This window comes from Bufo bufo, chromosome 3 (genome assembly GCF_905171765.1).
Source record: "Bufo bufo chromosome 3, aBufBuf1.1, whole genome shotgun sequence".
NCBI classification, from domain to species: domain Eukaryota; kingdom Metazoa; phylum Chordata; class Amphibia; order Anura; family Bufonidae; genus Bufo; species Bufo bufo.
The window spans coordinates 146,077,033-146,103,594 of NC_053391.1; the positions used below are offsets into that span (position 1 = coordinate 146,077,033).

Below are 26,562 nucleotides of genomic sequence, written 5' to 3' on the forward strand. Positions count from 1 at the left end.
TAATCAGATGGGTCCTACTCTGACATGCCTCTCCTGGGCTTACAGCCTACAATCTGGGCAAAGTAGTACCAAGCTGCATCCTACACATGCCTCTCCCAGGTTGTGAGCCTGCAGTATGGGCTGGGTAGAATACAGCTGTACAAGCTATCTAATTAAAAGCACATGGTAAATGGGCTGGTGGTGCACGGTTCAATCTCACCACCAGGGGGAGCCACTCCCCTAGTGGCAGTGACAATGGGGAAAAAAATAACGAACCAGCACCTCCACAATAAGTGAATATAAGAACGCAGGTGCACGCTACCTTGGCTAAAACACACTTGGATACGTAGAACTACAGGTAACAGCACTCTGCTAGTCAATTGCGCAAAGATATAAGCAAACACTAAAAGAATAAATTGCTTGGGGGTCATACTTACTGCAAATGCAGCTAGAAGCTTTTTGCGAATATAATTGATCAAAAATATTTCGGGCCCATCTACCGGTCGTCAAGGTCGCTTCTAATCAGATGGGTCCTACTCTGACATGCTCTCCTGGGCTTACAGCCTACAATCTGGGCAAAGTAGTACCAAGCTGCATCCTACACATGCCTCTCCCAGGTTGTGAGCCTGCAGTATGGGCTGGGTAGAATACAGCTGTACAAGCTATCTAATTAAAAGCACATGGTAAATGGGCTGGTGGTGCACGGTTCAATCTCACCACCAGGGGGAGCCACTCCCCTAGTGGCAGTGACAATGGGGAAAAAAATAAACGAACCAGCACCTCCACAATAAGTGAATATAAGAACGCAGGTGCACGCTACCTTGGCTAAAACACACTTGGATACGTAGAACTACAGGTAACAGCACTCTGCTAGTCAATTGCGCAAAGATATAAGCAAACACTAAAGAATAAATGCTTGGGGGTCATACTTACTGCAAATGCAGCTAGAAGCTTTTTGCGAATATAATTGATCAAAAATATTTCGGGCCCATCTACCGGTCGTCAAGGTCGCTTCTAATCAGATGGGTCCTACTCTGACATGCCTCTCCTGGGCTTACAGCCTACAATCTGGGCAAAGTAGTACCAAGCTGCATCCTACACATGCCTCTCCCAGGTTGTGAGCCTGCAGTATGGGCTGGGTAGAATACAGCTGTACAAGCTATCTAATTAAAAGCACATGGTAAATGGGCTGGTGGTGCACGGTTCAATCTCACCACCAGGGGGAGCCACTCCCCTAGTGGCAGTGACAATGGGGAAAAAAATAAACGAACCAGCACCTCCACAATAAGTGAATATAAGAACGCAGGTGCACGCTACCTTGGCTAAAACACACTTGGATACGTAGAACTACAGGTACAGCACTCTGCTAGTCAATTGCGCAAAGATATAAGCAAACACTAAAAGAATAAATGCTTGGGGGTCATACTTACTGCAAATGCAGCTAGAAGCTTTTTGCGAATATAATTGATCAAAAATATTTCGGGCCCATCTACCGGTCGTCAAGGTCGCTTCTAATCAGATGGGTCCTACTCTGACATGCCTCTCCTGGGCTTACAGCCTACAATCTGGGCAAAGTAGTACCAAGCTGCATCCTACACATGCCTCTCCCAGGTTGTGAGCCTGCAGTATGGGCTGGGTAGAATATAGCTGTGGCTCCCCCTGGTGGTGAGATTGAACCGTGCACCACCAGCCCATTTACCATGTGCTTTTAATTAGATAGCTTGTACAGCTGTATTCTACCCAGCCCATACTGCAGGCTCACAACCTGGGAGAGGCATGTGTAGGATGCAGCTTGGTACTACTTTGCCCAGATTGTAGGCTGTAAGCCCAGGAGAGCATGTCAGAGTAGGACCCATCTGATTAGAAGCGACCTTGACGACCGGTAGATGGGCCCGAAATATTTTTGATCAATTATATTCGCAAAAAGCTTCTAGCTGCATTTGCAGTAGTATGACCCCCAAGCATTTATTCTTTTAGTGTTTGCTTATATCTTTGCGCAATTGACTAGCAGAGTGCTGTTACCTGTAGTTCTACGTATCCAAGTGTGTTTTAGCCAAGGTAGCGTGCACCTGCGTTCTTATATTCACTTATTGTGGAGGTGCTGGTTCGTTTATTTTTTTCCCCATTGTCACTGCCACTAGGGGAGTGGCTCCCCCTGGTGGTGAGATTGAACCGTGCACCACCAGCCCATTTACCATGTGCTTTTAAATTAGATAGCTTGTACAGCTGTATTCTACCCAGCCCATACTGCAGGCTCACAACCTGGGAGAGGCATGTGTAGGATGCAGCTTGGTACTACTTTGCCCAGATTGTAGGCTGTAAGCCCAGGAGAGGCATGTCAGAGTAGGACCCATCTGATTAGAAGCGACCTTGACGACCGGTAGATGGGCCCGAAATATTTTTGATCAATTATATTCGCAAAAAGCTTCTAGCTGCATTTGCAGTAAGTATGACCCCCAAGCATTTATTCTTTTAGTGTTTGCTTATATCTTTGCGCAATGACTAGCAGAGTGCTGTACCTGTAGTTCTACGTATCCAAGTGTGTTTTAGCCAAGGTAGCGTGCACCTGCGTTCTTATATCACTTATTGTGGAGGTGCTGGTTCGTTTATTTTTTTCCCCATTGTCACTGCCATAGGGGAGTGGCTCCCCCTGGTGGTGAGATTGAACCGTGCACCACCAGCCCATTTACCATGTGCTTTTATTAGATAGCTTGTACAGCTGTATTCTACCCCAGCCCATACTGCAGGCTCACAACCTGGGAGAGGCATGTGTAGGATGCAGCTTGGTACTACTTTGCCCAGATTGTAGGCTGTAAGCCAGGAGAGGCATGTCAGAGTAGGACCCATCCTGATTAGAAGCGACCTTGACGACCGGTAGATGGGCCCGAAATATTTTTGATCAATTATATTCGCAAAAAGCTTCTAGCTGCATTTGCAGTAAGTATGACCCCCAAGCATTTATTCTTTTAGTGTTTGCTTATATCTTTGCGCAATTGACTAGCAGAGTGCTGTTACCTGTGTTCTACGTATCCAAGTGTGTTTTAGCCAAGGTAGCTGTGCACCTGCGTTCTTATATTCACTTATTGTGGAGGTGCTGGTTCGTTTATTTTTTTCCCCATTGTCACTGCCACTAGGGGAGTGGCTCCCCCTGGTGGTGAGATTGAACCGTGCACCACCAGCCCATTTACCATGTGCTTTTAATTAGATAGCTTGTACAGCTGTATTCTACCCAGCCCATACTGCAGGCTCACAACCTGGGAGAGGCATGTGTTAGGATGCAGCTTGGTACTACTTTGCCCAGATTGTAGGCTGTAAGCCCAGGAGAGGCATGTCAGAGTAGGACCCATCTGATTAGAAGCGACCTTGACGACCGGTAGATGGGCCCGAAATATTTTTTGATCAATTATATTCGCAAAAGCTTCTAGCTGCATTTTGCAGTAAGTATGACCCCCAAGCATTTATTCTTTTAGTGTTTGCTTATATCTTTGCGCAATTGACTAGCAGAGTGCTGTTACCTGTAGTTCTACGTATCCAAGTGTGTTTTTAGCCAAGGTAGCGTGCACCTGCGTTCTTATATCACTTATTGTGGAGGTGCTGGATCGTTTTATTTTTTTCCCCATTGTCACTGCCACTAGGGGAGTGGCTCCCCCTGGTGGTGAGATTGAACCGTGCACCACCAGCCCATTTTACCATGTGCTTTTAATTAGATAGCTTGTACAGCTGTATTCTACCCAGCCCATACTGCAGGCTCACAACCTGGGAGAGGCATGTGTAGGATGCAGCTTGGTACTACTTTGCCCAGATTGTAGGCTGTAAGCCCAGGAGAGGCATGTCAGAGTAGGACCCATCTGATTAGAAGCGACCTTGACGACCGGTAGATGGGCCCGAAATATTTTTGATCAATTATATTCGCAAAAAGCTTCTAGCTGCATTTGCAGTAAGTATGACCCCCAAGCATTTATTCTTTTAGTGTTTGCTTATATCTTTGCGCAATTGACTAGCAGAGTGCTGTTACCTGTAGTTCTACGTATCCAAGTGTGTTTTAGCCAAGGTAGCGTGCACCTGCGTTCTTATATTCACTTATTGTGGAGGTGCTGGTTCGTTTATTTTTTTCCCCATTGTCACTGCCACTAGGGGAGTGGCTCCCCCTGGTGGTGAGATTGAACCGTGCACCACCAGCCCATTTACCATGTGCTTTTAATTAGATAGCTTGTACAGCTGTATTCTACCCAGCCCATACTGCAGGCCCAATTTGAAAACGACACCCTTCAAATGTACTGAGCATTTTATGGAATTTAGAAACACTTGGCTGTGAAAATAAAAAGTTTAAATTCTTCCAATAAGATTTTGCTTTAGCCCCAAATTTTTCATTTTCACAAGTGGTAAAAAGCACCCCATAATTTGTTACCCATTTTCTCCTGAATACGGCAACACCCCATATGTGGTGGTAAATTGCTGTAGGGGCACATGGCAGGACTCAGAAGGGAAGGAGCGCCGTATGGCTTTTGCCGCACAGATATTGATGGTTTGGTTTACGGGCGCCATTGGCTTAATTTTGTCTGTATGCTAAACAACTGCAGAGAAATCAGTGTTGTTATTCATATGCAAATGAGAAGTGCAAGCACCAGGAGGTGGGGGTTAATCCTTTGGGCACTCAAAGGATTTAGCCCCGCAACCTGGTGTTCAAACTTCTCATTTGTATATGAATAAAAACGCAAATATCTATGCAGCAATTCAGCATACAGAAAAAACAAAGGTATTGTTTTACTCAGCATGATAAGCCCTACCAGCCAGTATGTCTGGTCTAATAGGGTTGATCCTGGGGACAGAGCTGCTTTAAATCAAGTTTTTATGTTAAACATATATTTTTTTGAATTTTTGGGTGATTTTTAATTTTTTTTATTTTGGTTTAATAATATGTCAAGATCTCACATGTTATTGAATATGATAGACTAGAGCTTACCTCATTTTATGGGAGACTGTTGAGGGCATATGCTCTGTGACCTGTGCAGAGGTCACTGTACAGGGGAGTGGGGATTAGACAAGCTTTGACCATCACCTATTGTGAATGGTGGGTTCTGTGTTATATATATATATATATATACATACATACATACAGTAAAAATAACCCCAGTTCTCACCAGTGATCAAAGGTGGTCTGTCTCTTTGAGTGATTTGTTCCTGAACTGCTGTCGACTGGATGTGAAGAACTTCGGTTTGACGCACTGTTTTCATGAAACGTTCCCTCTGGCCGAGGTGATGGAACTGTAGATGAAAATATTTCCATTGATAGAACATATGTATTATTTAAGTGCATGCACTGATTAGCTGTCTAGTAGCATCTCCATACGGTACAGAGCAATACTACAAGTAAGGGTGGCTTATACATATTTAATAGTGGAATGATCTACATCTTCCCAACCAGCACCCGGATCTGAAAATTTTTGTAATTCAATAAAACGTTTCTGTATAGTGCAACCTGCTCTTTGTTTTTTACCATATTTTTCTGTCCACCTCGCTGAGATGGACGCACATGCTCAATTCTATCCTTCAGATGCCACCAAACATATCTTCTGTTAGCAGCTGTAACAGTTACAGGGAGAGAGCTGCAGCAGAAAGGACATACCCCCTGAGAAAGGAAATGCCCCTTGAGCTGCCAGATTGGCCAGGTACAGGGCTGGTTCTAGCTTTGTTAGAAAGAGGTTGTCATTTACTATATGATGTTTCATTTTAATTTTTTGCATTACTCGTGGGGTAACCCCTTTAGGTACAGATCATCAGGTCCCATTTTGTGGACCAGTATTAATCTCATGTAAGTTGACATACAATGCAATAAGGTGAAATGACCATTAGTTTACCTCTGTAGAAGCTGCCAACCCGTCTAGGGACTGTATCAGTGTATGTATGGCGATTTTCTTTGGAGGATGGATCATCTGGATGTGTGTCATGATAAGGTCCTCCCTACAAGTCAAAAATAGAACACAATTTATATGAAGGTCATATCTCTGTAGCCGGCTTTTCAGTAGAATTTTCAAGTCATTTTGGAACGCTGCCTAATTCTGAAGACTGCACTTTTCATCACAACACATTCCGTGCCAACATTTAAGAAGCAAGAAATGCTGTAGAGGCCTGCAGAACTGGCCTGTATATATATATATATATATATATATATATATATATATAGTGTTCAAAGTTGAGCATGCATTTAATATGGGAAGTAGTCTTCCAGTAGAAACACTATAAGTCACTATATGAAGGCCACCAATGTATTGTATACTACACTAGTTATTCTACGGTATACCAGCCTAACTCACTGCATCCGTTCTTTTCCGACAAGATGTTTAGTATTAGTTTCAAAAGCAGAAAGCTTTTCTGATGGAAACACAGATGTGACCCATTTTTGGAACAACTAATGAACATTTAAAAGTGCACCTGTCCCCTAGACAGAGCAGCTATGCCACACCGGGATCAGGTTTATAGAGCTTGTCAATGACAGATAGCAGCGGCAGCCCTATGCTGTGAAGTGAACCAAATACTTTTAGATTCAACCTAGCAATACACCAAAAGCCACACTTCTTGGATTGATCAACTATTGTACTGTCCTATATTCTTAGGGGTTGTCCCATAAAAAATATGATACATTTTTCAAACCAGCACCTGGATCTGAATACTCTTGTAATTGCATGTAATTAAAAATTTAGTATAGCCACCGAGTTATTCACTGAAATCTATCTGTATAGCGCCACCTGCTGTTTGTTCTTTTTCTAAATTCTCTGTCCTGCTCACTGAGGTTGATGCAGATGCTCAGTTTCATCCTTCAGCTGTCACCTGCTGCGGCAGAAAGGACATCCCCTGGAGAAATGCACAACCCCTAAGCTGCCAGCTTGAAATAAATCTAGCCGAGCAAATTGCAGCAATACACGTGGAGATCTCTGGATCCATGTGAGGTACAGGGTTGGTTCTAGCTTTGTTAGAAAGAGATTAGCATGTACTATATGAGGTCTGATTTTCATTTTTTACATTACTCATGGGATAATCCTTTAAGCTGTAAGTTCTCAGTTCACATCATTGTTGCTCTTTCCGTTTTTCTGTTCCATCATCGTAACAGAAAAAATAGATCCGTTAAATTGACTAAATAACGAATACAAATGAAACACCTCCTGCTACTATCCGTCATGCATTGACTTCAATGTTGAAAGTCTAAGTTAATTTCAAGCGTTTCCTTTATTTTTGATGGAAAGAAAAGTCTTGCAGACAGTACTTTTTCTCCTAACAAAAACACGATGCAACTGAGTCAACTGAAACAGAACACAAGGGGATAGCGGTCATGTAACCTCAGAAAGGAAGGTACCGATACCCTAAGGCAAATATAGTGAATCTGCAGCGGAAACTCTACAGCAGATCTGGCTGAAATCAGCCACAACAAAAACACCAGAAAAGGGTTGTTTTTGGAGGTGAACTTGCTGGTAGATACTCAGAAGGTCTTCTGCTATGATCAACCTTTTCATTGCAAATGTTGAAATGCAGTGCAAGTCAGTTTATGCTGCAGGTTTTTTCCCAGAGAGTGTGAATGAGATTTCTGAATCTCAACCGCTTTGCTTGTACTGTAATTTCCGATCCTTTGCAAAAGAAATTCTGCTGCAGAGAATGGCAGCATTTACCCCAATGGTCCAATATATTACCTCTTATTTACATAAGCAGCCTATTCCCTGAATAGAAACATTTAATGCCGTGATAAATTCTATATGAGCTCCACATGAATGGGAGCTTGTCAGCAGACACAGGTTGCCTACCCGTGGCTTCATGATATACTGACAGGTATATATAATTCCTCCACACCAGTTTTCTGGCTTTAAAAAGTCACAAAACTCAGTTTTTAGGCACAAGTTGCATTTTTATGCTGCACAGGTTTCCAAAAAGGGGATATGGCAAGGGTGGTGAGGAGTGGGTGGGTCCATCGCCTCCGAAACACATTATTTATGGCAGGAACCTGGTAAATAACGACTGAAATCTACTTTCATTCTGGCACACGGACTGCCGTAGCAAAACGCAGGTCTTGATACATCAGGGTCTACAGTATGTATCTTTTACTCTGAAATGCTGCAGATGGGCTCAGGGAGAACTGTCCTCTAGATGGTGCCCCCCTACCTCTCCCCCACCATCTTTGTTTGATTGACAGGTCTCTTCATACACAAACAGGCAGAGACCTTTCAATCAAGTGGCACCGAGGGCAACGCTGGGCAGAGATATCATCAAGGGTTGTAGAAGTTCCAGAGGATGGCCAAACACCTCTACAACATCTCATCATTAAAGGGAACCTGTCACTTTGAACAGGGTAGCTGATTTAGCAGGCAACATGTTATAGAGCAGGGGGAGCTGAAAAGACCAATACATCGCATATTTATAGCCCTTATTTTTTGCACTATAAGACACACTCCCCCTTTCCCCCCAAGTGGGTGGAATATGTCAATGTGTCTAATGGGGCGAATACTAATTAATTATGGAAGTGGTCATTAGTACAGGAGGAATGGGAAGCGGTGAATGCAGCGCTCCTCAAGCTCTGTACTCACAGCTTCCTGGTCTGAATGGGGGTCTTAACATTGGGGGTCTGATCTGATTGTCTGAAAAGGGGTCTTATTAATATGCCGGTCTGATCTGAGGTCTGAATGGGGGTCTTATTTTCCTCCTCTAAAACCTAGGTGCGTCTTATGGGGCGAAAAATACAGTAGATTTATGGGAACTGGTTCAGTATTTTTATTTAAATGCCTTCACTTTGTATGCTTAGAAATCGAGTGGATGGTCCCATCAGTGATTGGTAACTATCTCTATGCACACCGATACAAAGAAGGCAGTCAGCCACTGATAGGACCACCTAGACTCCTAAGAATAGAAATTGCAGAAATTGAAGTGAGTAAAATACAAGTCTACTGAATCTTTACCCTTATAACTACCGGTATATATCAATCTTTAAGAAACTTAAACCATGAGGCAGCACGCCAAAAATCATGACAACAGTGGACCTTCTTAATTCACCGATATGCAACATTTCAGCCCAACACAATGAGACATTTCTCTCTCTCTCTGCTAGTTATATTGTCTCTATGAGTGTTGCAGATTTCTACTGGCCTCCAAAATAAAATCTATAATAGTGTTTCTCCCATCCATTTTTTTTACTTTGATAACCCATCAACCAGACAGGCTAAAACGTAATATAACTTGGGAGCAGAATTCCAGCATTCCAACTATTCTTGACAACAGGGGGCCTCAAATACTATTCTTCGCCAGAGTGCAAGATGAGCCTATGTCCCTAGCTCAAACAGCTATTCCCATCCCTTCCATTTACAGTGAATGTGACCATCATAGACAGTCAAATAAGACTAAGAGACAGCAATGCTCGAACTACTTTGTAGACAGTAACATGGATTTTGACATCTTTTTCTAGACAACTAATACAGACCTAATTCTTCCACCTGAGTAAAAGGAATACTAGACAATAAGCTATTCTATGATTGGTATAAAATAATATTTTGAGTGTGTGTGAGTGTGTGTGTGGGGGGTCCTATAATACTGAGCACTTATATAAAGAACATGGTTGAGACATCAATATAAAAAAGTAATGATAATTACCATAATAAAACTACTAATAAAACTACTAATATCTGGTTCTAAATGAAGAAAAAGGCAGAACTGTATAAGGCCAGCAATGGGGTGCGGGCCCCAGTAAACCGACCTATTGTCCCAGGGATAAAATAATAAAAAAAGCAGCACTGACATCTCTCTTTCACTTTATTACTTTGACGTGCTGCCTTTTTTTGATTCTTTACTCTGCACTATGAATAGATCTACATATACTGCACCTGATAGTATGTACAGTATTCTGACACTTGCGGTAACTACAATGCACAATGGCTAAAGTACGGTAACCCTTAGACATCTTTTGAAGTAGTGCTACAGTTTTCCAGTGAAAAGACAGAAGCACAGTAACATTACAAAGGCACAAAAATGTTGAAAAGAAAGCAAGCATTTATTATTTTGCATGCAAATGAGGCAGCAAGCTACTATATTGTATTCTCCAGTTTCCTATAGGTGGTATCTTCCAGGTTATTGAAATGGTTACCATCCATCAAGTCTCCTCGTTATCCAAGACTGAAGACATCTTCTATATTTGTTAGGGTAAGGCCACATGGAACTGCTAGACATGGTATTTAGCACAGAATTCAATGTGACTGTTAATGGCTGCAAAGTTTCATGGGAAAAAAAGCTGTTTGCCCACAAAACCACCTGACCATCAGCAATCAATTTGAAAATCCCTTCGAACAGCATGTCAGCACAGGTTTTGGCTGCATCATGCCTGCATTTCAACTGCCTGGCCCATCGGTATGGCTTTACCCTTAAGAAGTGTGCTTTAAGTTTTAAAGGGGTTGTCCGAGTATTTAATATTGATGGTCTATCCTCAGAACCCTCGCCAATCAGCTGCTTTAAAGAGGCCACAGCATCCTCACAGAAAAAGCACAGCGCTGTCCATTGGATAGCGGCTTATTGCAGTCAAGCCACATTCACTTGAATGGGACTAAGCTGTGCCTAGGCCATGTGACCAAAGAACATGACATCACTGGCTTTGGAAAAGGCCACGGCGCTCATGGACTACTGTGGTCTCTTCCAACAGCTTAAGAGCAAAAGGGCCAGAAGTCGGACCCCCACCAATTAGATACTGATGACTCATCCTGAGGATAGATCATCAGTACTAAAAACTCAGACATCCCCTTTAAACTTGAATAGGGGATAAGAATCTTATTGGTAGGGGTCCAACCATTGGGACTCCAACCAATTTCAAGAACAGGGGTCCTCTGTCTCTTCGTAAAAATAGAATGGCAGTTGACCAAGTTTGTTGCTGCTCCATTCATCTCTACAGGACTGCAAAAGAGAAGCAAAATACATCACTTGGCAAGCTCCAACAGATGAATGAAGTGGCAGCATGTATTCTCAAACTCCATGCTGGAGATTGAGGATATGTTTAAAACATGGCGTAAACCCTTTATGGTAAAAGTAGTTGTAATCGCTGTCCCTCAGGGGTGAACCTTCGAGTTTAACTTCAATCTGAATTGGCATTGTGATTACAGGAGAGAAGGGGAAGGCAGATAAGTTCTACCGTTCTCCAACATAAGCTGAGGTATCATAAATGAAGTTTGGTGAAAAACTTCTTATTGACTGCTTCAGATGTGCGTCATCTGCTTGCCCAGTTCTCTGTGTAGGTGGGAAAGGTTGGCCAAGAGTGGTCTGAGCTGTTTGACCTTGATGTACTCACTGCCTGCTGTTAGACTGGACAAACGTTCCCGCTATCCCCACTATCGTGCACATATTATTACCTTGAGACATACGAAGGACAAGGTACACTTTAGTATTATTGTTAAGCACTGAGGCCTGAATTTACAGATCAATGATGCAATATATTCAGAAAATCGGTGATAATTCCTGATGTACCCATATTGGCAACGTTTAAAAATTTATTTTGGTTGTTGATATGCCTGTTTAAGTGATTCAGACCTCAGACTTTTGTCGCAAATGAAATGAAGTTGCGCCATCTCTGTTGGGCTCTTTAGCTAGAGGTCTTGAGTGGATGATCCCTTCTGATGGAGCTGGGTCAGCCTGCTAACAGCAAATAAAACAAATGGTTCATACAATTTGTGAAGCAAGACAACATATATATTACCAGGTGAACATGTTAAGCTTAAATAAAACATACTACATATAGGCACACTGCACAACAACAAACAAGACAGACTGAGGTTTAGTCACCAGGTTAAAAAACATTTGTCAAAAAAGCATCCGACATCTTAGGAATGATGATTGCAGTTTTAGCATAGAAGAGAAATAGGTTAAAAGCATCAGTAGGGTGACAACAAGTTAAAACCAGGAGAAAATGATAGAACCAGCATTATACTTTGTGCATTGTATACCATTGTTCCTTGGTCAAAGCGAAATAAGGAAGTTCTAAATAAAAAAACTTTTTAATACAACAATGAGTTATACCACCCAGGTCACTACTCAGATTTCCAACCCGATTATGGCATGGACAATGCCACTCTTTATTTGGACTATTTTTTTTCTCTTAAAAAATTTCCCTTTAAAGCTAGTACTCCTTAAATGAGAAACGGGAAACCTCTTTTCCTCAAATTTAATGAATCTTGATCTACAGGCTATGTTGACATTCACATGCAGCAAGTTTATCGCAAAAAAGTCTGCGATAATAATTCCATTCTAAATATGCTTAGAATTCTGCGAGCTCCATTCAGAAAAAGGGCAACCCCTTTTAAAAAAGGGCCACTGAGCCAATTAGATGATGCCCCCAGATCTCATTCCTGGAACACAGATGACATTGACAGGGAAAACTATGGCTACTCAAGCATTTCCTCTACAGCAGCCACTGCACGAGAAATGTAGTATTACAGGGACAACTCAAGCCAGCCAAAACGGGAGCCACTCTTACAGAGCAGCTCTCTATTCTGGGTCATGGAGGTAGGTTCTGATTGGGGGACCTGTCTTCATAAGATAACATCTTTCTTAATTTATAAAGCTACCGAAATGTATTATCTTATTTCACAAACAAATATATACCAGAAGACTTAGTCTACCTGAGTGACTTTATTGCTATGGGTGGTGTGTCTACACAGGAGATAATCAAACATCATAGTGGGTTGCCCTGCAGATGGCATGGGTAACATTGGTGATTTTCAATGGACAAACAGGGCAATTTCTGGGAGAATTAGTCTTGACTCTTAGGCCTCTTTCACACGAGCGTGATGGATTAGGTCCGGATGCGTTCAGTGAAACTCGCACCATTTTGCAAGCAAGTTCAGTCAGTTTTATCTGCGCTTGCATTCAGTTGTTCAGTTTTTTCCGCGCGGTTGCAATGTGTTTTGATGCTTTTTTCACGCGCGTGATAAAAAACTGAAGGTTTACAAACAACATCTCTTAGCGACCATCAGTGAAAAACACATTGCACCCGTACTTGCTTGCGGATGCAATGCGTTTTTTAAAGCAGCCCCATTCACTTCTATGGGACCAGGGCTGCGTGAAAAATGCAGAATATAGAACATGCTGTGATTTTCACGCAACGCAGAACTGATGCGTGAAAAAAAAAAACGCTCATGTACACAGACCCATTGAAATGAATGGGTCAGGATTCAGTGCGGGTGCTATGCGTTCACCTCACGCATTGCACCCGCACGGAAAACCTGCTCGTGTGAAACGGGCCTTAATGTTTGACTGGTCAACTTGGCAAAATCGTTACCTGCAGATCTAACGTAGATACAGTCAGGTCCATAAATATTGGGACATCGACCCAATTGTAACATTTTTGGCTCTATACACCACCACAATGGATTTGAAATGAAACGAACAAGATGTGCTTTAACTGCAGACTGTCAGATTTAATTTGAGGGTATTTACATCCAAATCAGGTGAACAGTGTAGGAATTACAACAGTTTGCATATGTGCCTCCCACTTGTTAAGGGACCAAAAGTAATGGGACACAATAATAATCATAAATTAAACTTTCACTTTTTAATACTTGGTTGCAAATCCTTTGCAGTCAATTACAGCCTGAAGTCTGGAACGCATAGACATCAGCAGACGCTGGGTTTCATCCCTGGTGATGCTCTGCCAGGCCTCTACTGCAACTGTCTTCAGTTCCTGCTTGTTCTTGGAGCATTTTCCCTTCAGTTTTGTCTTTATCAAGTGAAATGCATGCTTAATCGGATTCAGGTCAGGTGATTGACTTGGCCATTGCATAACATTCCACTTTTTTCCCTTAAATAACTCTTTGGTTGCTTTTGCAGTATGCTTTGGGTCATTGTCCATCTGCACTGTGAAGCGCCGTCCAATGAGTTCTGAAGCATTTGGCTGAATATGAGCAGATAATATTGCCCGAAACACTTCAGAATTCATCCTGCTGCTTTTGTCAGCAGTCACATCATCAATAAATACAAGAGAACCAGTTCCATTGGCAGCCATACATGCCCACGCCATGACACTACCACTCCCATGCTTCACTGGTAGTATGCTTAGGATCATGAGAAGTTCCTTTCCTTCTCCATACTCTTCTCTTCCCATCACTCTGGTACAAGTTGATCTTGGTCTCATCTGTCCATAGGATGTTGTTCCAGAACTGTGAAGGCTTTTTTATATGTCGTTTGGCAAACTCTAATCTGGCCTTCCTGTTTTTGAGGCTCACCAATGGTTTAAATCTTGTGGTGAACTCTCTGTATTCACTCTGGTGAAGACTTCTCTTGATTGTTGACTTTGACACACATACACTTACCTCCTGGAGAGTGTTCTTGATCTGGCCAACTGTTGTGAAGGGTGTTTTCTTCACCAGGGAAAGAATTCTTTGGTCATCCACCACAGTTGTTTTCCGTGGTCTACCGGGTCTTTTGGTGTTGCTGAGCTCACCGGTGGGCTCCTTCTTTTTAAGAATGTTCCAAACAGTTGTTTTGGCCACGCCTAATGTTTTTGCTATCTCTCGGATGGGTTTGTTTTGTTTTTTTCAGCCTAATGATGGCTTGCTTAACTAATAGTGACAGCTCTTTGGATCTCATCTTGAGAGTTGACAGCAACAGATTCCAAATGCAAATAGCACACTTGAAATGAACTCTGGACCTTTTATCTGCTCGTTGTAATTGGGATAATGAGGGAATAACACACACCTGGCCATGGAACAGCTGAGAAGCCAAATGTCCCATTATTTTTGGTTCCTTAACAAGTGGGAGGCACATATGCAAACTGTTGTAATTCCTACACCGTTCACCTGATTTGGATGTAAATACCCTCAAATTAAAGCTGACAGTCTGCAGTTAAAGCATATCTTGTTCGTTTCATTTCAAATCCATTGTGGTGGTGTATAGAGCCAAAAATTGTGTCGATGTCCCAATATTTATGGACCTGACTGCACATGTCTACACTGTAAAACAACCTCAAACCTCATATAACATCATGTAATAGGAATAATCCCTTGGATTTCCTTGGAAACCAGGACATTCTTGACAATAACAATGTTATAATATATTTCCATTCAAAACCAATCTCAAGTATTTTGTCATTACGGGAGAGAGTACTAAAAAAGGTATGCAAGTTGTACAAGTAATTGGAAAATATCTTCACAACCCACACACTAACACCTACTCCTTACACACCAAACACTAAGAGTGTTGCTTATTACCATAATACATTTGTTTCTGTTTTAAGGAAACCATTACAAATGGAACAAATACAGAATGGTAAAGCAAAGCACAAATTGAAGCTGAGCATACAAAATGCATGATTATCAAAAACTAGGCTAACGCTCCATTAGAAACTAATTGCACTGACACAAAATGATGCTCAGTGGTGCAAGATAATAGAGGTGTTTTGCGGCAGCAAAGTTTCCTGTATTCTAAAATCTAATTATTATGCTCACTGGAAATGAATGGCCTTTAAAGGGAAACTATGTCCTGAAACTAGTTCACAAATGATAAAGATATAATACAAATTGCTTAGGTGCAAAGTAATTCTTTAGTTGAGTTGTGAATGATTGGTAATGTGATGTATATGGTACATATAAACAGTGATACTGTGCTACAAAAAATCAGAATACTGGGGGCAGATTCTGGGATGGTGGGGGGGGGGGCTCTAAAAACTGAAAGGTGCAATCAGTCGCTATAGTAAACTACTCCACTTTTGCCTTGCTAGATATCTCCCACCGTGTTTGCTTTGCTCTCATGGGAAGTAATCAGCATATTGATCATTTACTAGGTATGACTGTTGATATTACTGCATCTGAAATATTGCATGACTAAGGAAAAAGATGACCAGAGATGAATAAATGACCACAAACTATCACCAAAGCATATATACAATGGCCAGCATACTCAGAGTCCTCTGCAATTCTATTCAAAACCTATTGTGATGTAAGTGATCTCTTGTGATCCAACTGATGCCCCTATCTACCAATACATTAGTCAATCTAACAGGAACTATGCAAGCAACCAATAAATAAATCTAAAACTAACACTTCATGCCTGCTTACAGAGCAGCCATCAAATGGATTTTACATCCAAAATTGGCAATGTTACTAATATACTGTATAGTACTGACCATACATTGAGAGATTTGTTGCCGGATTTCTAGTGTCTGTCTATCAACAAAACAATAGACCTAAACTAAAACAAATAATGCTACATTGAGGTGGACAAGACCAGCAATGTGCATATAGGTGTGTAGAAATAATACACAACCATTAAACAAACTTCAGTTCCTAAATCTAATTACTGTATGTCCAAACCCCAACCAAAAGGATAGATGAATAATATATTCATACCATAAATGAAAATTCCAAAATAAATGCATGAAAATGTAACAAACCCTAGTAGTATCTTCTGTGCAATATATTCATACCATAAATGAAAATTCCAAAATAAATGCATGAAAATGTAACAAACCCTAGTAGTATCTTCTGTGCAATCTTCACGTGATGAACCAACAGATCTGGTCAATGTTCGATGTTGTACCTGAGGAGATAGCAACTGTAGACTGTTGGCCCTAGCTGCCATGCCTTGCCCAACACTTAGTCCTGGATCATTTCCTTTAACTCTTACTCTGTCCCGACTCACATACATGGAGTGTCTGTGAGGACGTTGCTGAGAGGAGAAAGGACTAGTGTAACCTAGGCCATATGAAAAAGACTCATGTGGGGCTGACAGTGAGTGAGTGTGACTACTATCCATCTGATCTGGAAGCTTCAGCTCCTCCATAGTTCTGGAATGCCTTGTAGTAGGTCTCCTTGACTCCAAAGTTCCTTCTTTCCTTTTAGTCCTTCCAGAGGGGCTCAACATACCTCTACTGTCACCATGCCTAGGACCAGCAGGGCTCGTTGGAGAATTTAAGTCATGACAGCTAGATGGAAAATATCTACTATTGGGTTCCAGACCTTGTCCTCTACTTTCATTAAGATTTCCCACTGATTTTGAATCTGTCAGAACACCATGACTTTTTGAATAGCTCATATAAGAACCACTTTTCCTTGAAGACTGTGGGATAGTATCAATGTAACTATGGCGAGCATGCTTTTCACCAGGTTGTAAGCTTCCAGTTTTACCCTCTATGAATGAATGCCTGTTATGCTGGGATCGTGAACTTGATTTCATATATTTTGTTCCTGGCCCTTCACTGGTCTTTGGCTCAGTACCAAAATCAAATTCATTCTTAGACTTTGCGTCCTTTGGACTAAGAAGGTGTGGCAAATTGTTACTGGACAGATCCTTGTTGCCAGACCCACTTTGGTTGCTCTTTTTTGGATGGACTGTTGGACTATGAGATCCTGCTGGATGACTTCCATTGATGAAAGTTTCATTGGGTGGATGAGTTTCTTCACCTCTTTTTGGTCCAACAGAAAGAGTTTGAACATCTTTACTGTTTGATCTATGATGTGGCTGAGAGCTTTTAGTAGATGGTTTCCTGAAAAATAAAATTCACAAGGTAACTCCTATACAGGCATGCTAAATTTTTAAGTCATTTACCAGTGCAAGTAGTCTCAGAAAAATTTGTAGTGTAAGGTTAGTCTTACATCATTTATGAGATCTGTTCTCCCAAAGGCAAAACTTTTTTTTAAGATGAAAATGAGTGTCAGATAATGGTATAAGAAAAGGGGAACAGATTCCCTAATATCTCATTATGTGTGACAAAGCCAATAGAAAGCTCTTACATGGAGCTCTGCTGTATATGTACAGAAGAAATGCGCAGTAGGGCAAAACCAGAGATGCTTTATGAAGACTTTGGAACAAGGTTGACATGTTTAGCATCTTATTAATAAAGAATCCAGTTCTTGTAGCCTGACTCCACTTTCTTCAGTCCATATATGGCAGCACTCCAAGTAAGAAGTTTTTTCTTGGCTTTGTTACACATCATTTGAATATCTGGATACCCCTCCAGGTCACCTCTAGAATAATCTGCCACCAGGTAGATACATGTATTGATTCACATGTACAATAGATGAGCGTTGCTTTTATTGTCTGAGCTCCTGGCAATTACCCTACAAGAGGGTCATCCTTAATCTTTTTTTCTTGTTTCATTCTGATATATCCTTCGAGAATGCTTCTGCTCTCCTTTGTGCTGTGCTCTGAACCACCTTTTCATCTAAAAAGAGGTATTGGAGAACAGATCTCCCACACATGTAAACCTAGACCTATACTGAAAGCTGATAAAATGTATTGTCATCTAACTAATTGTCTGTTTTACATATATCATTCAATTCAAAAGCACCGTACAATGCAAAATAGTGATGACTTTCCTCAAAAAAATCTGTCACCAATAATAGTCTTTTTGAGAACAATTTCACATATTACTCAAGTGCATTAACAACTTTCCTCATTTGCTGAAATCTTTCATGTTCCACATCCAGTCTTTATCTTGAAAGAAACAATTTAATGTTACTGAAAGAGACAATGACCTGCTTGATGAGTTGCTATCTGAGTGATGAGTTTTTCTCTTGGATGATCTAGGAGAGCTCCCACCACGATCCAAAAGTCTCTGAGTCTGAAATGCTGGGTGGTTCAAGCTCTGTTCAGTTAGATATCTATCAGACGGATTTAGCTTCAATAAGTTCTAGATAAAACAAAGTTTAATTTACAATTATGAAAAGAAAGAAAGACATAAAATGGGGTAATATACCATATAAAGAGGAAGTATAATGTGTCTGCACAATAAAAATGCTAAGTATAACAAAAGTATAAAAACTGGTAAAATTTAAAGCCTCATATATACTGTAGGGCTGGAAAAATGTAAAGGGAGTTCTTTAGGGCCACCACGATCAGCAGGACAACAAGGCCACATATCAATACCTTTCCTGGAAAACCTGTATAATAATTATTAGGAATGGAGTGGCAGTACTGTGAGTGGATGTTCATCTGTATTTTCTACCTGTGTGGCATCACTAATATAACATAGTGGGTTGCCTGCATCCTGTCTACATCCTACTGGTATCCAGTAATTAACCTTTTATCTGTAAGTATTGTTCTTTTCTGTACTATGTACTGTATTTTGTCGGTCACAACCCAATGTCTGTAGTAGGAAATGCCAGATGAAAAAACAATCAGTTGTCACAGAGCAGTTGATTTTTTGATTAGACAGCAGTTTAAAATGACATATCTATAACCTTTAATCAACAGTTCCTCTTAAACTGAAAAGAAGCCATACGGATTACAACGGTGAAATATGCAAGGTTAGCTACTGTGTACTCTCATTAACTACATTTCTGTCTGCTCATAAATTCCTAATATCTTTTCAGTTATTAATAATATATAGTATGTGTCATATTCACTTTTACAAAGCAGGCAATTTGTAAAAAGCTAAAAGGACACATTCCTTCTTAAAAGCACATATCTGTCTATGTATCTATGTATCCACCTTTCTGTGTAATATCTATCCACCAATAGTGTCTTTTTATCTATCAATCTCATATCTATCGATCTATCCAAAAAATGCAAAAAGGCAGCAATCTCCATTTACAAAAAAAAAATAAACGCAGACGCAGCCACATGAGTGAATACATTTATTTTTATTTTTTCATCATTGGGGAGTGCTGCCTTTTTGGATTTTTTTTTTTTTGGGCAATAGTCTAGTCCCCTTTTTTATTTATTCTGGTGCTGCCATCTTTTTACTTTTCTATCTATCTATCTATCTATCTATCTATCTAATATCTATCTATCTGATAACTATCTATCTCATAGCTATCTAATCTACCTCATATCTATCTACTGTTCTTTATATATATATATATATATATATATATATATATATATATACACATACAGGCTCAGACTGGTCCACCGGGGAAACAGGGGATTCCTCGGTGGGCCCCCAGTCTCCTGCGCCCCGAGATAAGATGGAGGAGTACCGTATTTTTCGCCCCATAAGACGCACTTCCCCCCCCCCAAAAGTGGGGGAAAAATGCCCCTACGTCTTATGGGGCGAATGCTGCCATTTTACATCGCAGACAGCGATGTATCAGCGGGGCGGTGCGGTCACTGTACTCCGGCCCCGCAGCTCACTCACTGCTTTATTGCCTAAACATTTTATAATAATAGCTTTAATTGACGTTTAAATCCCCAGCCCCATCTGTACTACCGTACTTACTAAATGTCCTGTAGCAGGCAGAGCAGGGCGGCCGGCCGTAACTCACTGACGTCTGGTGCCTGCGCCGCCTACTTCATTCATAAAGTAGGCGGCGCAGGCACGTCACGTGACATCAGTGAGTTCCGGTAGTACAGATGGGGCTGGGGATCAGAACGTCAATTAAAGCTATTATTATAAAATATTTAGGCATTAAGGAAGTGAGTGAGCGGTGGGGCCGGAGTACAGTGACCGCACTGGCCCCCGGCCCCACCGCATTTGCATGACACCGGCCCCTCCTCCCTCCCCCTCCCACAGGTTTAGCTATGGTATATTAGGGCATCTGTGGATGCCACTATTATGGGGTGGGGGATATGTGGATGGCACTGTTATGGGGTGGGGGATCTGTGGGTGACACATATATAGCAGTGCCATCCACAGATCCACCCCCCATAACAGTGCCATCCACAGATTCCCCTCCATAACAGTGCCATCCACAGATCACCCCCCCATAACAGTGCCATCCACAGGTCCCCCATAACAGTGCCATCCACAGATCCCCCCATAACTTGCCATCCACAGATCCCCCATAATAGTGCCATCCACAGATCCCCCCATAACAGTGCCATCCACAGATCCCCTCCATAACAGTGCGTCATCCACAGATCCCCCATAATAGTGTCATGCACAGACCACCATTAGTTCAAAACCCACGAAAAGCACACCTTTTGGTTAAAAATATTTTTTTTCTTATTTTCTTCCTCAAAAACCTAGGTGCGTCTTATGAGCCGGTGCGTCTTATAGGACGAAAAATACGGTAATTATTTCTCCTTTCTCAGGAAAGATAATTATTGTAACCACTAGGGGGCAGCACAGTGATGCAGCCTCCTACTGGTGTACATTGTACAGGAGGCCCCGCAGTATCTTCTAGACTTCTGGGGCTGCTGGCAGTGAAGGAAGACTCAGGAGAGAAGGTGTCTGGCCATCCTTCTGCCCTCTCTGCTGTCAGAAAACTGTGGCTGCTGGAGAGAAGGACTCCTCTGTGGTGCTGGGCTGATTTCTCAGGTGTGTGACAGTAGTAAGCTGTAGGAGACTGTAAGGGGGAAATAGGGGATTTTTTTTATAGCAGACACAGATCTATGAATGTGTGCTGCTCTCTGCACAGTTCAGAGTGGCACTGGGGGGACTCTGCCCTAGGTCCCTCCAATGCCTCTGCTTTAAGTGCACCCCCCATAAGTGCCCCAGCGGTGCGGGGCGGGGCTAAGAGAGCCCTCAAAGCTGGCAATGGTGGTAATGATTAATAAACCAAACCAGATTTTCTATTTAATAGTTTATTCTTATTCTTAAATAAGATCCATTCATATATAGGGGGTATGCGGTGTATATTTAATATCATGTCAGCTCCGAGTTCTGTCGGAGCGAGGGCAGGACCTGGGAAGGTCATGTGAATCTAGAAGGTAATTCACGTGACGTATTGCCGGGCACGTGACCTCCGTTACCTGGCAACACCACGCCCGCCTGAGTGAGATCATAGCTACGTCAGGAAACGGCCGGCCACGTGACTTCTATGTCCTGGCAACTGGACGCTATAGTTACTGGGGAGCTGAAAATGTATGGCCTGCTGGGAGGAATGCTCGTTCCATCCGGCCACATTACAGGGAGCCTGGTAAGGCGCTCCCTACAGATTCAAAGGCAATAATTGTATGATCACAAGAGTGAATATATATAAATAAATATATGTATATATGTGCAAGTGTAGGGGGATGGACCAGGAGGGGTAATTGTGAGAGGAGGGGCAGGGGGTTATAATAAAAAGACCATCAATATTATAATACAATAGCCATCAATACTGGCTGCTTCAGGATTATTGGTAGCTGGGTAAAATAAATTGCAATAAATTCCATAAAATACAATAAATTCATTGTAATAAATTATAAGATATATACAATATATAAAATGAAGGCTAGATAAAATGTCAAGAGTATATGCCATATATATAAAATGAAAAGACTTAAACTGATGGTTAGGATACAAACAAGTGAATCTTGGGAAAGTTGTATAATATCTGATGATGTGGCACAGTGTTCGATGTTACATGTATGGGCCTTGAAGTGGGCGTGATATCCTATGTCAAGGGGAGGGGTCTAGACGCCACCAAATAGGTTGGATCATGGACGCTAGAAAATAAAGGGGGCCCTTGGGTGGTGATAAGAAGACGAATAGTATAAATCTTAAGTAGAAAATGGGCCGGTGGGGATTGGGTAGGGGGCGAACGAAACAATGAAACTGGTAGGGGATGAATGTATGAGGATAAACAGATTCAGAAATTAATTTCAAATTTCAAATTAATTTCAAAGGCTTCATTTAATGTATATATCCAGAACATCTCTCGTTTTCTTAGGGTCTGGACGACATTGTATCCGTTCGTTCTGACTTGTTCAATTGGAGTGATAGTGAATCCAGAGAATAAGCCCAGGTGGTAAGTAGTGGCATGTCTGGAGAAGCTATGTTTAAGAACTTTTTCTTGACATTAGATCTATGCTTGTTAAGTCTATTGCGCAGGGTTTGTATAGTGCGACCCACTAGGGGTGGGCGATATGGCCTAAAATTTATATTGCGATATAATTTTAAGCATGTGCGATATGCGATATATATTGCGATATATTGTTTTCTATATTGGGGGGGTGTTTAAACTTTTTTTTTTTTTTTACTTTTTATTTAATAACTATTAGCCTCCTTAAGGGCTAGAACCCTTGTCATATTCACCCTAATAGAGCTCTATTAGGGTGAATAGGACTTCACACTCTCCCTGCTGCCCTGTGCTTTGTGCACACAACAGCAGGGAGCTGACCATGGCAGCCAGCCTCTCATGTGCCCCCCCCCAGCCTCTCATGTGCCCCCCCCCAGCCTCTCATGTGCCCCCCCCAGCCTCTCATGTGCCCCCCCCCAGCCTCTCATGTGCCCCCCCCAGCCTCTCATGTGCCCCCCCCAGCCTCTCATGTGCCCCCCCCCAGCCTCTCATGTGCCCCCCCCCCCAGCCTCTCATGTGTCCCCCCCAGCCTCTCATGTGCCCCCCCCAGCCTCTCATGTGCCCCCCCAGCCTCTCAAGTGCCCCCCCAGCCTCTCAAGTGCCCCCCCAGCCTCTCATGTGCCCCCCAGCCTCTCATGTGCCCCCCCCAGCCTCTTATCTGCTCCCCCCAGCCTCTTATCTGCTCCCCCCCAGCCTCTTATCTGCTCCCCCCCAGCCTCTTATCTGCTCCCCCACAGCCTCTTATCTGCTCCCCCACAGCCTCTTATCTGCCCCCCCAGCCTCTTATCTGCCCCCCTATGGTAACTCAAACCCACCCCAGTATTAATCATTGGTGGCAGTGGCCACAGGGTCCCCCTCCTCCCCCCCTAGTTCATTGATGGCAGTGGGCAGTTCCGATCGGAGTCCCAGCAGTGTAATGCTGGGGCTCCGATCGGTTACCATGGCAGCCAGGAGTCACGCTACTGAAGTCCTGGCTGCGATGGTATGTTAGTGAGCAGCATTATACTCACGTGCGCCGTGGCAGCCGGGTGCTCCTTCTTCTCATAGGTCTATGCGGCGCATTGCTAATGCTATAAGCATTAGCAATGCGCCGCACAGACAGAAGAAGGAGCGCCCGGCGGCCACGGCGCACGTGAGTATAATGCTGCTTACTAACATACCATCGCAGCCAGGACTTCAGTAGCGTGACTCCTGGCTGCCATGGTAACCGATCGGAGCCCCAGCATTACACTGCTGGGACTCCGATCGGAACTGCCCACTGCCATCAATGAACTAGGGGGGAGGAGGGGGACCCTGTGGGATATGGCCGGCCACAGTCCGTCCCCTCCTCCTACTCTGTCCTCTCCTCATTGGTGTTCAGCGGCAGCCGCGCACAGTGGGGAGGGAGGGACTCCCTCCTTCTCACTCCACTGTGCCGGCCGGCAGGCTCAGGAGTAAATGGTGCGCGCAGAGAGCGCAATCATATCGCGGTCCGGCGATATAGGCGATATGGCGAAAATCCATATCGTGGCCCAAATTTATATCGCATATCGCCTATATCGCCTATACCGCCCACCCCTACGACACACATAGCGAAGGTTACACGGACACGTGATGAGGTAAACAATATTCACTGATCCGCAATTCAGCTCATCCTTAATTGAAAAAGATTTGTCATTTGGACCCAAAAAGGATGTGGTGACGTTTATGGATTTGCAACAAAGACATCTCAATTGGTTGCACCTATAGCTCCCCGGGGTTTTAGTACTAACTGGTCTGGCTACTTGTTCTGGTCTACTTTTCAATTTGCTTGGTGCCAGCAAATTTTTGAGTGTTCGGGCCCTTCTAAAGATTAAAAAAGGTTCATTTGTTAGATCTTTGTTCAAGAAGGGATCCTTTTTCAGAATGTACCAGTGCCTGGACAGAACTCTCCGGATGTCGATATGATTGCTATTGTAAGTAGTTAGGAAGTTGGAACGTTTCCTAACACTTTCTTTCTTGGTTCCTAATTATCACTCTGCCTGTGTAAGTGATTGAGCTCTATTGAGAGCTACGTCTACAATTTCTACTGGGTAGCCTTTTTGTAGGAATCTGGACCGAATCACCCCACTTTGTGAGATAAAATCGTCGTCTTTGGAGCAGTTACACCTAATTTGCTTGAATTGGCTAAACGGGATGTTTTTCTTCCATTTCTTGTAGTGCTCGCTTGAATACTCCAAGTAGCTATTACAGTCAACTTTTAAAAAAAATGTACGTGTGTTGATTGTTCCATTGTTGGCACTTAGTTCCAAATCAAGAAATTCGGCTGTAATCTTGTCGCTCGTGCCTGAGTGGGTAATGTCCCAGTTGGTAGAGTTAAGATGTTCTAAAAAACTGTTAATTGTTTTAAGATCCCCTTCCCAAATCAGGATCAGATCGTCAATATAGCGACGATAAAATATTATGTTCTTTATATTCTCCAGTATTGACACGTATGGTGTACATCGCGGCAGTGATGATATTCCGCATTTACAGGCATCACTGCTGCCATGTAAAGAGATACTGGTGGTGGAGTGGTGGAGGATTTAAAGGGGTTGTGCAGGTTTTCAAGTTATCCTCTCCACACCATAGGGCATAACTATATAAATAGTGGGGTCTGATTCTGTAACCCCCACTGATCCCAGGAATGGGTCCAGTTCCCCCTTTTTATGGTGTGACAGGCTACACATACGCCCTGCTGCTCCATTCATTCTCTTTAGCCAGCGCTGTACTCTGCCATCTCCGGCGACCCGAATGGATGGAGAGGTAGGACATATGCCCGACTTGCCACTCAGTCAAGAAGAAGGATCAGTGGGGGCTCCAGCATTCAGACCCCCATGGATCACTTAGTTATTCTCAATCCTATGGATAGAGGATAACTAGAAAAGTGGACACAGGCCCTTTAACAGGCGAGCATTTCTATTTTAGTTTGACACATATTTTACTCTTTTTCTTTTTACAACCAAAGAAAACCTTTAAGGATAGGGAATGTGAAAAGGTGAAATAGCTATGACACAACAGGTGATAAGTGTCTGATAGGTGGAAGTCTGACTGCTGGGACCCCCATGATAAAGGGAACGTGGTCTTAAGACCCTTGTGTACACAGATTGGCGGTAATGCAATTGAATGGACCCCTTTTTTCATGATCAGTGGGTGTTCCAGCAGTCAGACCCCAGCAATCTGATATTTATCACATGTCCTGTAGATAGGCGATAGGTCATTATGGTAGGAAAACCCTTTTAAATATACTGAAGATTATGTGCCATCTGAGGAGGTTACAATTTGATAAATTTAATGCCAGACATTTATGCTTAAAGGGTTTAAAGGGGTTTTCTCACTTCAGTAAATGGCATTTATCATGCAGCTAATACGAGGCACTTACTAATGTATTGTGATTCTCCATATTGCCTCCTTTCCATCACATTATATACAGCACATATCCATGGTTACGACCACAGTGTAATCCAGCAGCAGTGGCCGTGCTTACACACTATAAGGAAAGGCTGGAAGTGCGCATAGGCCAACACCTTTACCTACAGTGTGCAAGCACGGCCACCGCTGCTGGATTGCAGAGTGGTCAAAACCATGGATACGTGCCAATATGGAAAAGAGCCAATATGGAGAATTAGAATACATTAGTAAGTGACTTGTATTAACTTTCTCTACATGATAAAAGTCATTTGTTGAAGTGAGGCAGCCCCTTTAAGTGTGCTACACTTAATAGGGTTAGACAAAAAATGTCTTGGTGCGTGCACTGCATGTTTCCTATGTGTGATAGGATCTACCTGTGTCTTGTTTCTGACTGACTTAAGAACAGGATATCCATATATGTGTAAGGCTACTTTCACACTTGCGGTAGCAGGGTCCGGCAGGCTATTCCAGTGGGGGAACAGCCTGCCAGATCCGTGCTTGC

General features: G+C 42.6%; 1 protein-coding gene across 5 annotated transcripts in view; it reads right to left on the bottom strand.

Moving 5' to 3' along the window:
• CDKL5 (cyclin dependent kinase like 5) overlaps positions 1–26,562 on the bottom strand; it is a 398,517-nt gene that overhangs the window by 30,034 nt on the left and 341,921 nt on the right. For 2 of the 5 annotated variants that reach the window (XM_040423700.1, XM_040423696.1), the window contains exons 12-16: positions 18,462–18,616; positions 16,456–17,470; positions 11,524–11,625; positions 5,838–5,940; positions 5,121–5,244 (exon numbers count right to left, since the gene is read on the bottom strand). In XM_040423700.1, coding sequence (XP_040279634.1) covers positions 5,121–5,244; positions 5,838–5,940; positions 11,524–11,625; positions 16,456–17,470; positions 18,462–18,616 — 1,499 coding nt within the window. Of the gene's footprint in view, positions 1–5,120; positions 5,245–5,837; positions 5,941–11,523; positions 11,629–16,455; positions 17,471–18,461; positions 18,617–26,562 lie in introns of all 5 variants that reach the window. The other 3 variants (XM_040423698.1, XM_040423695.1, XM_040423697.1) reach the window with 2 other exon arrangements.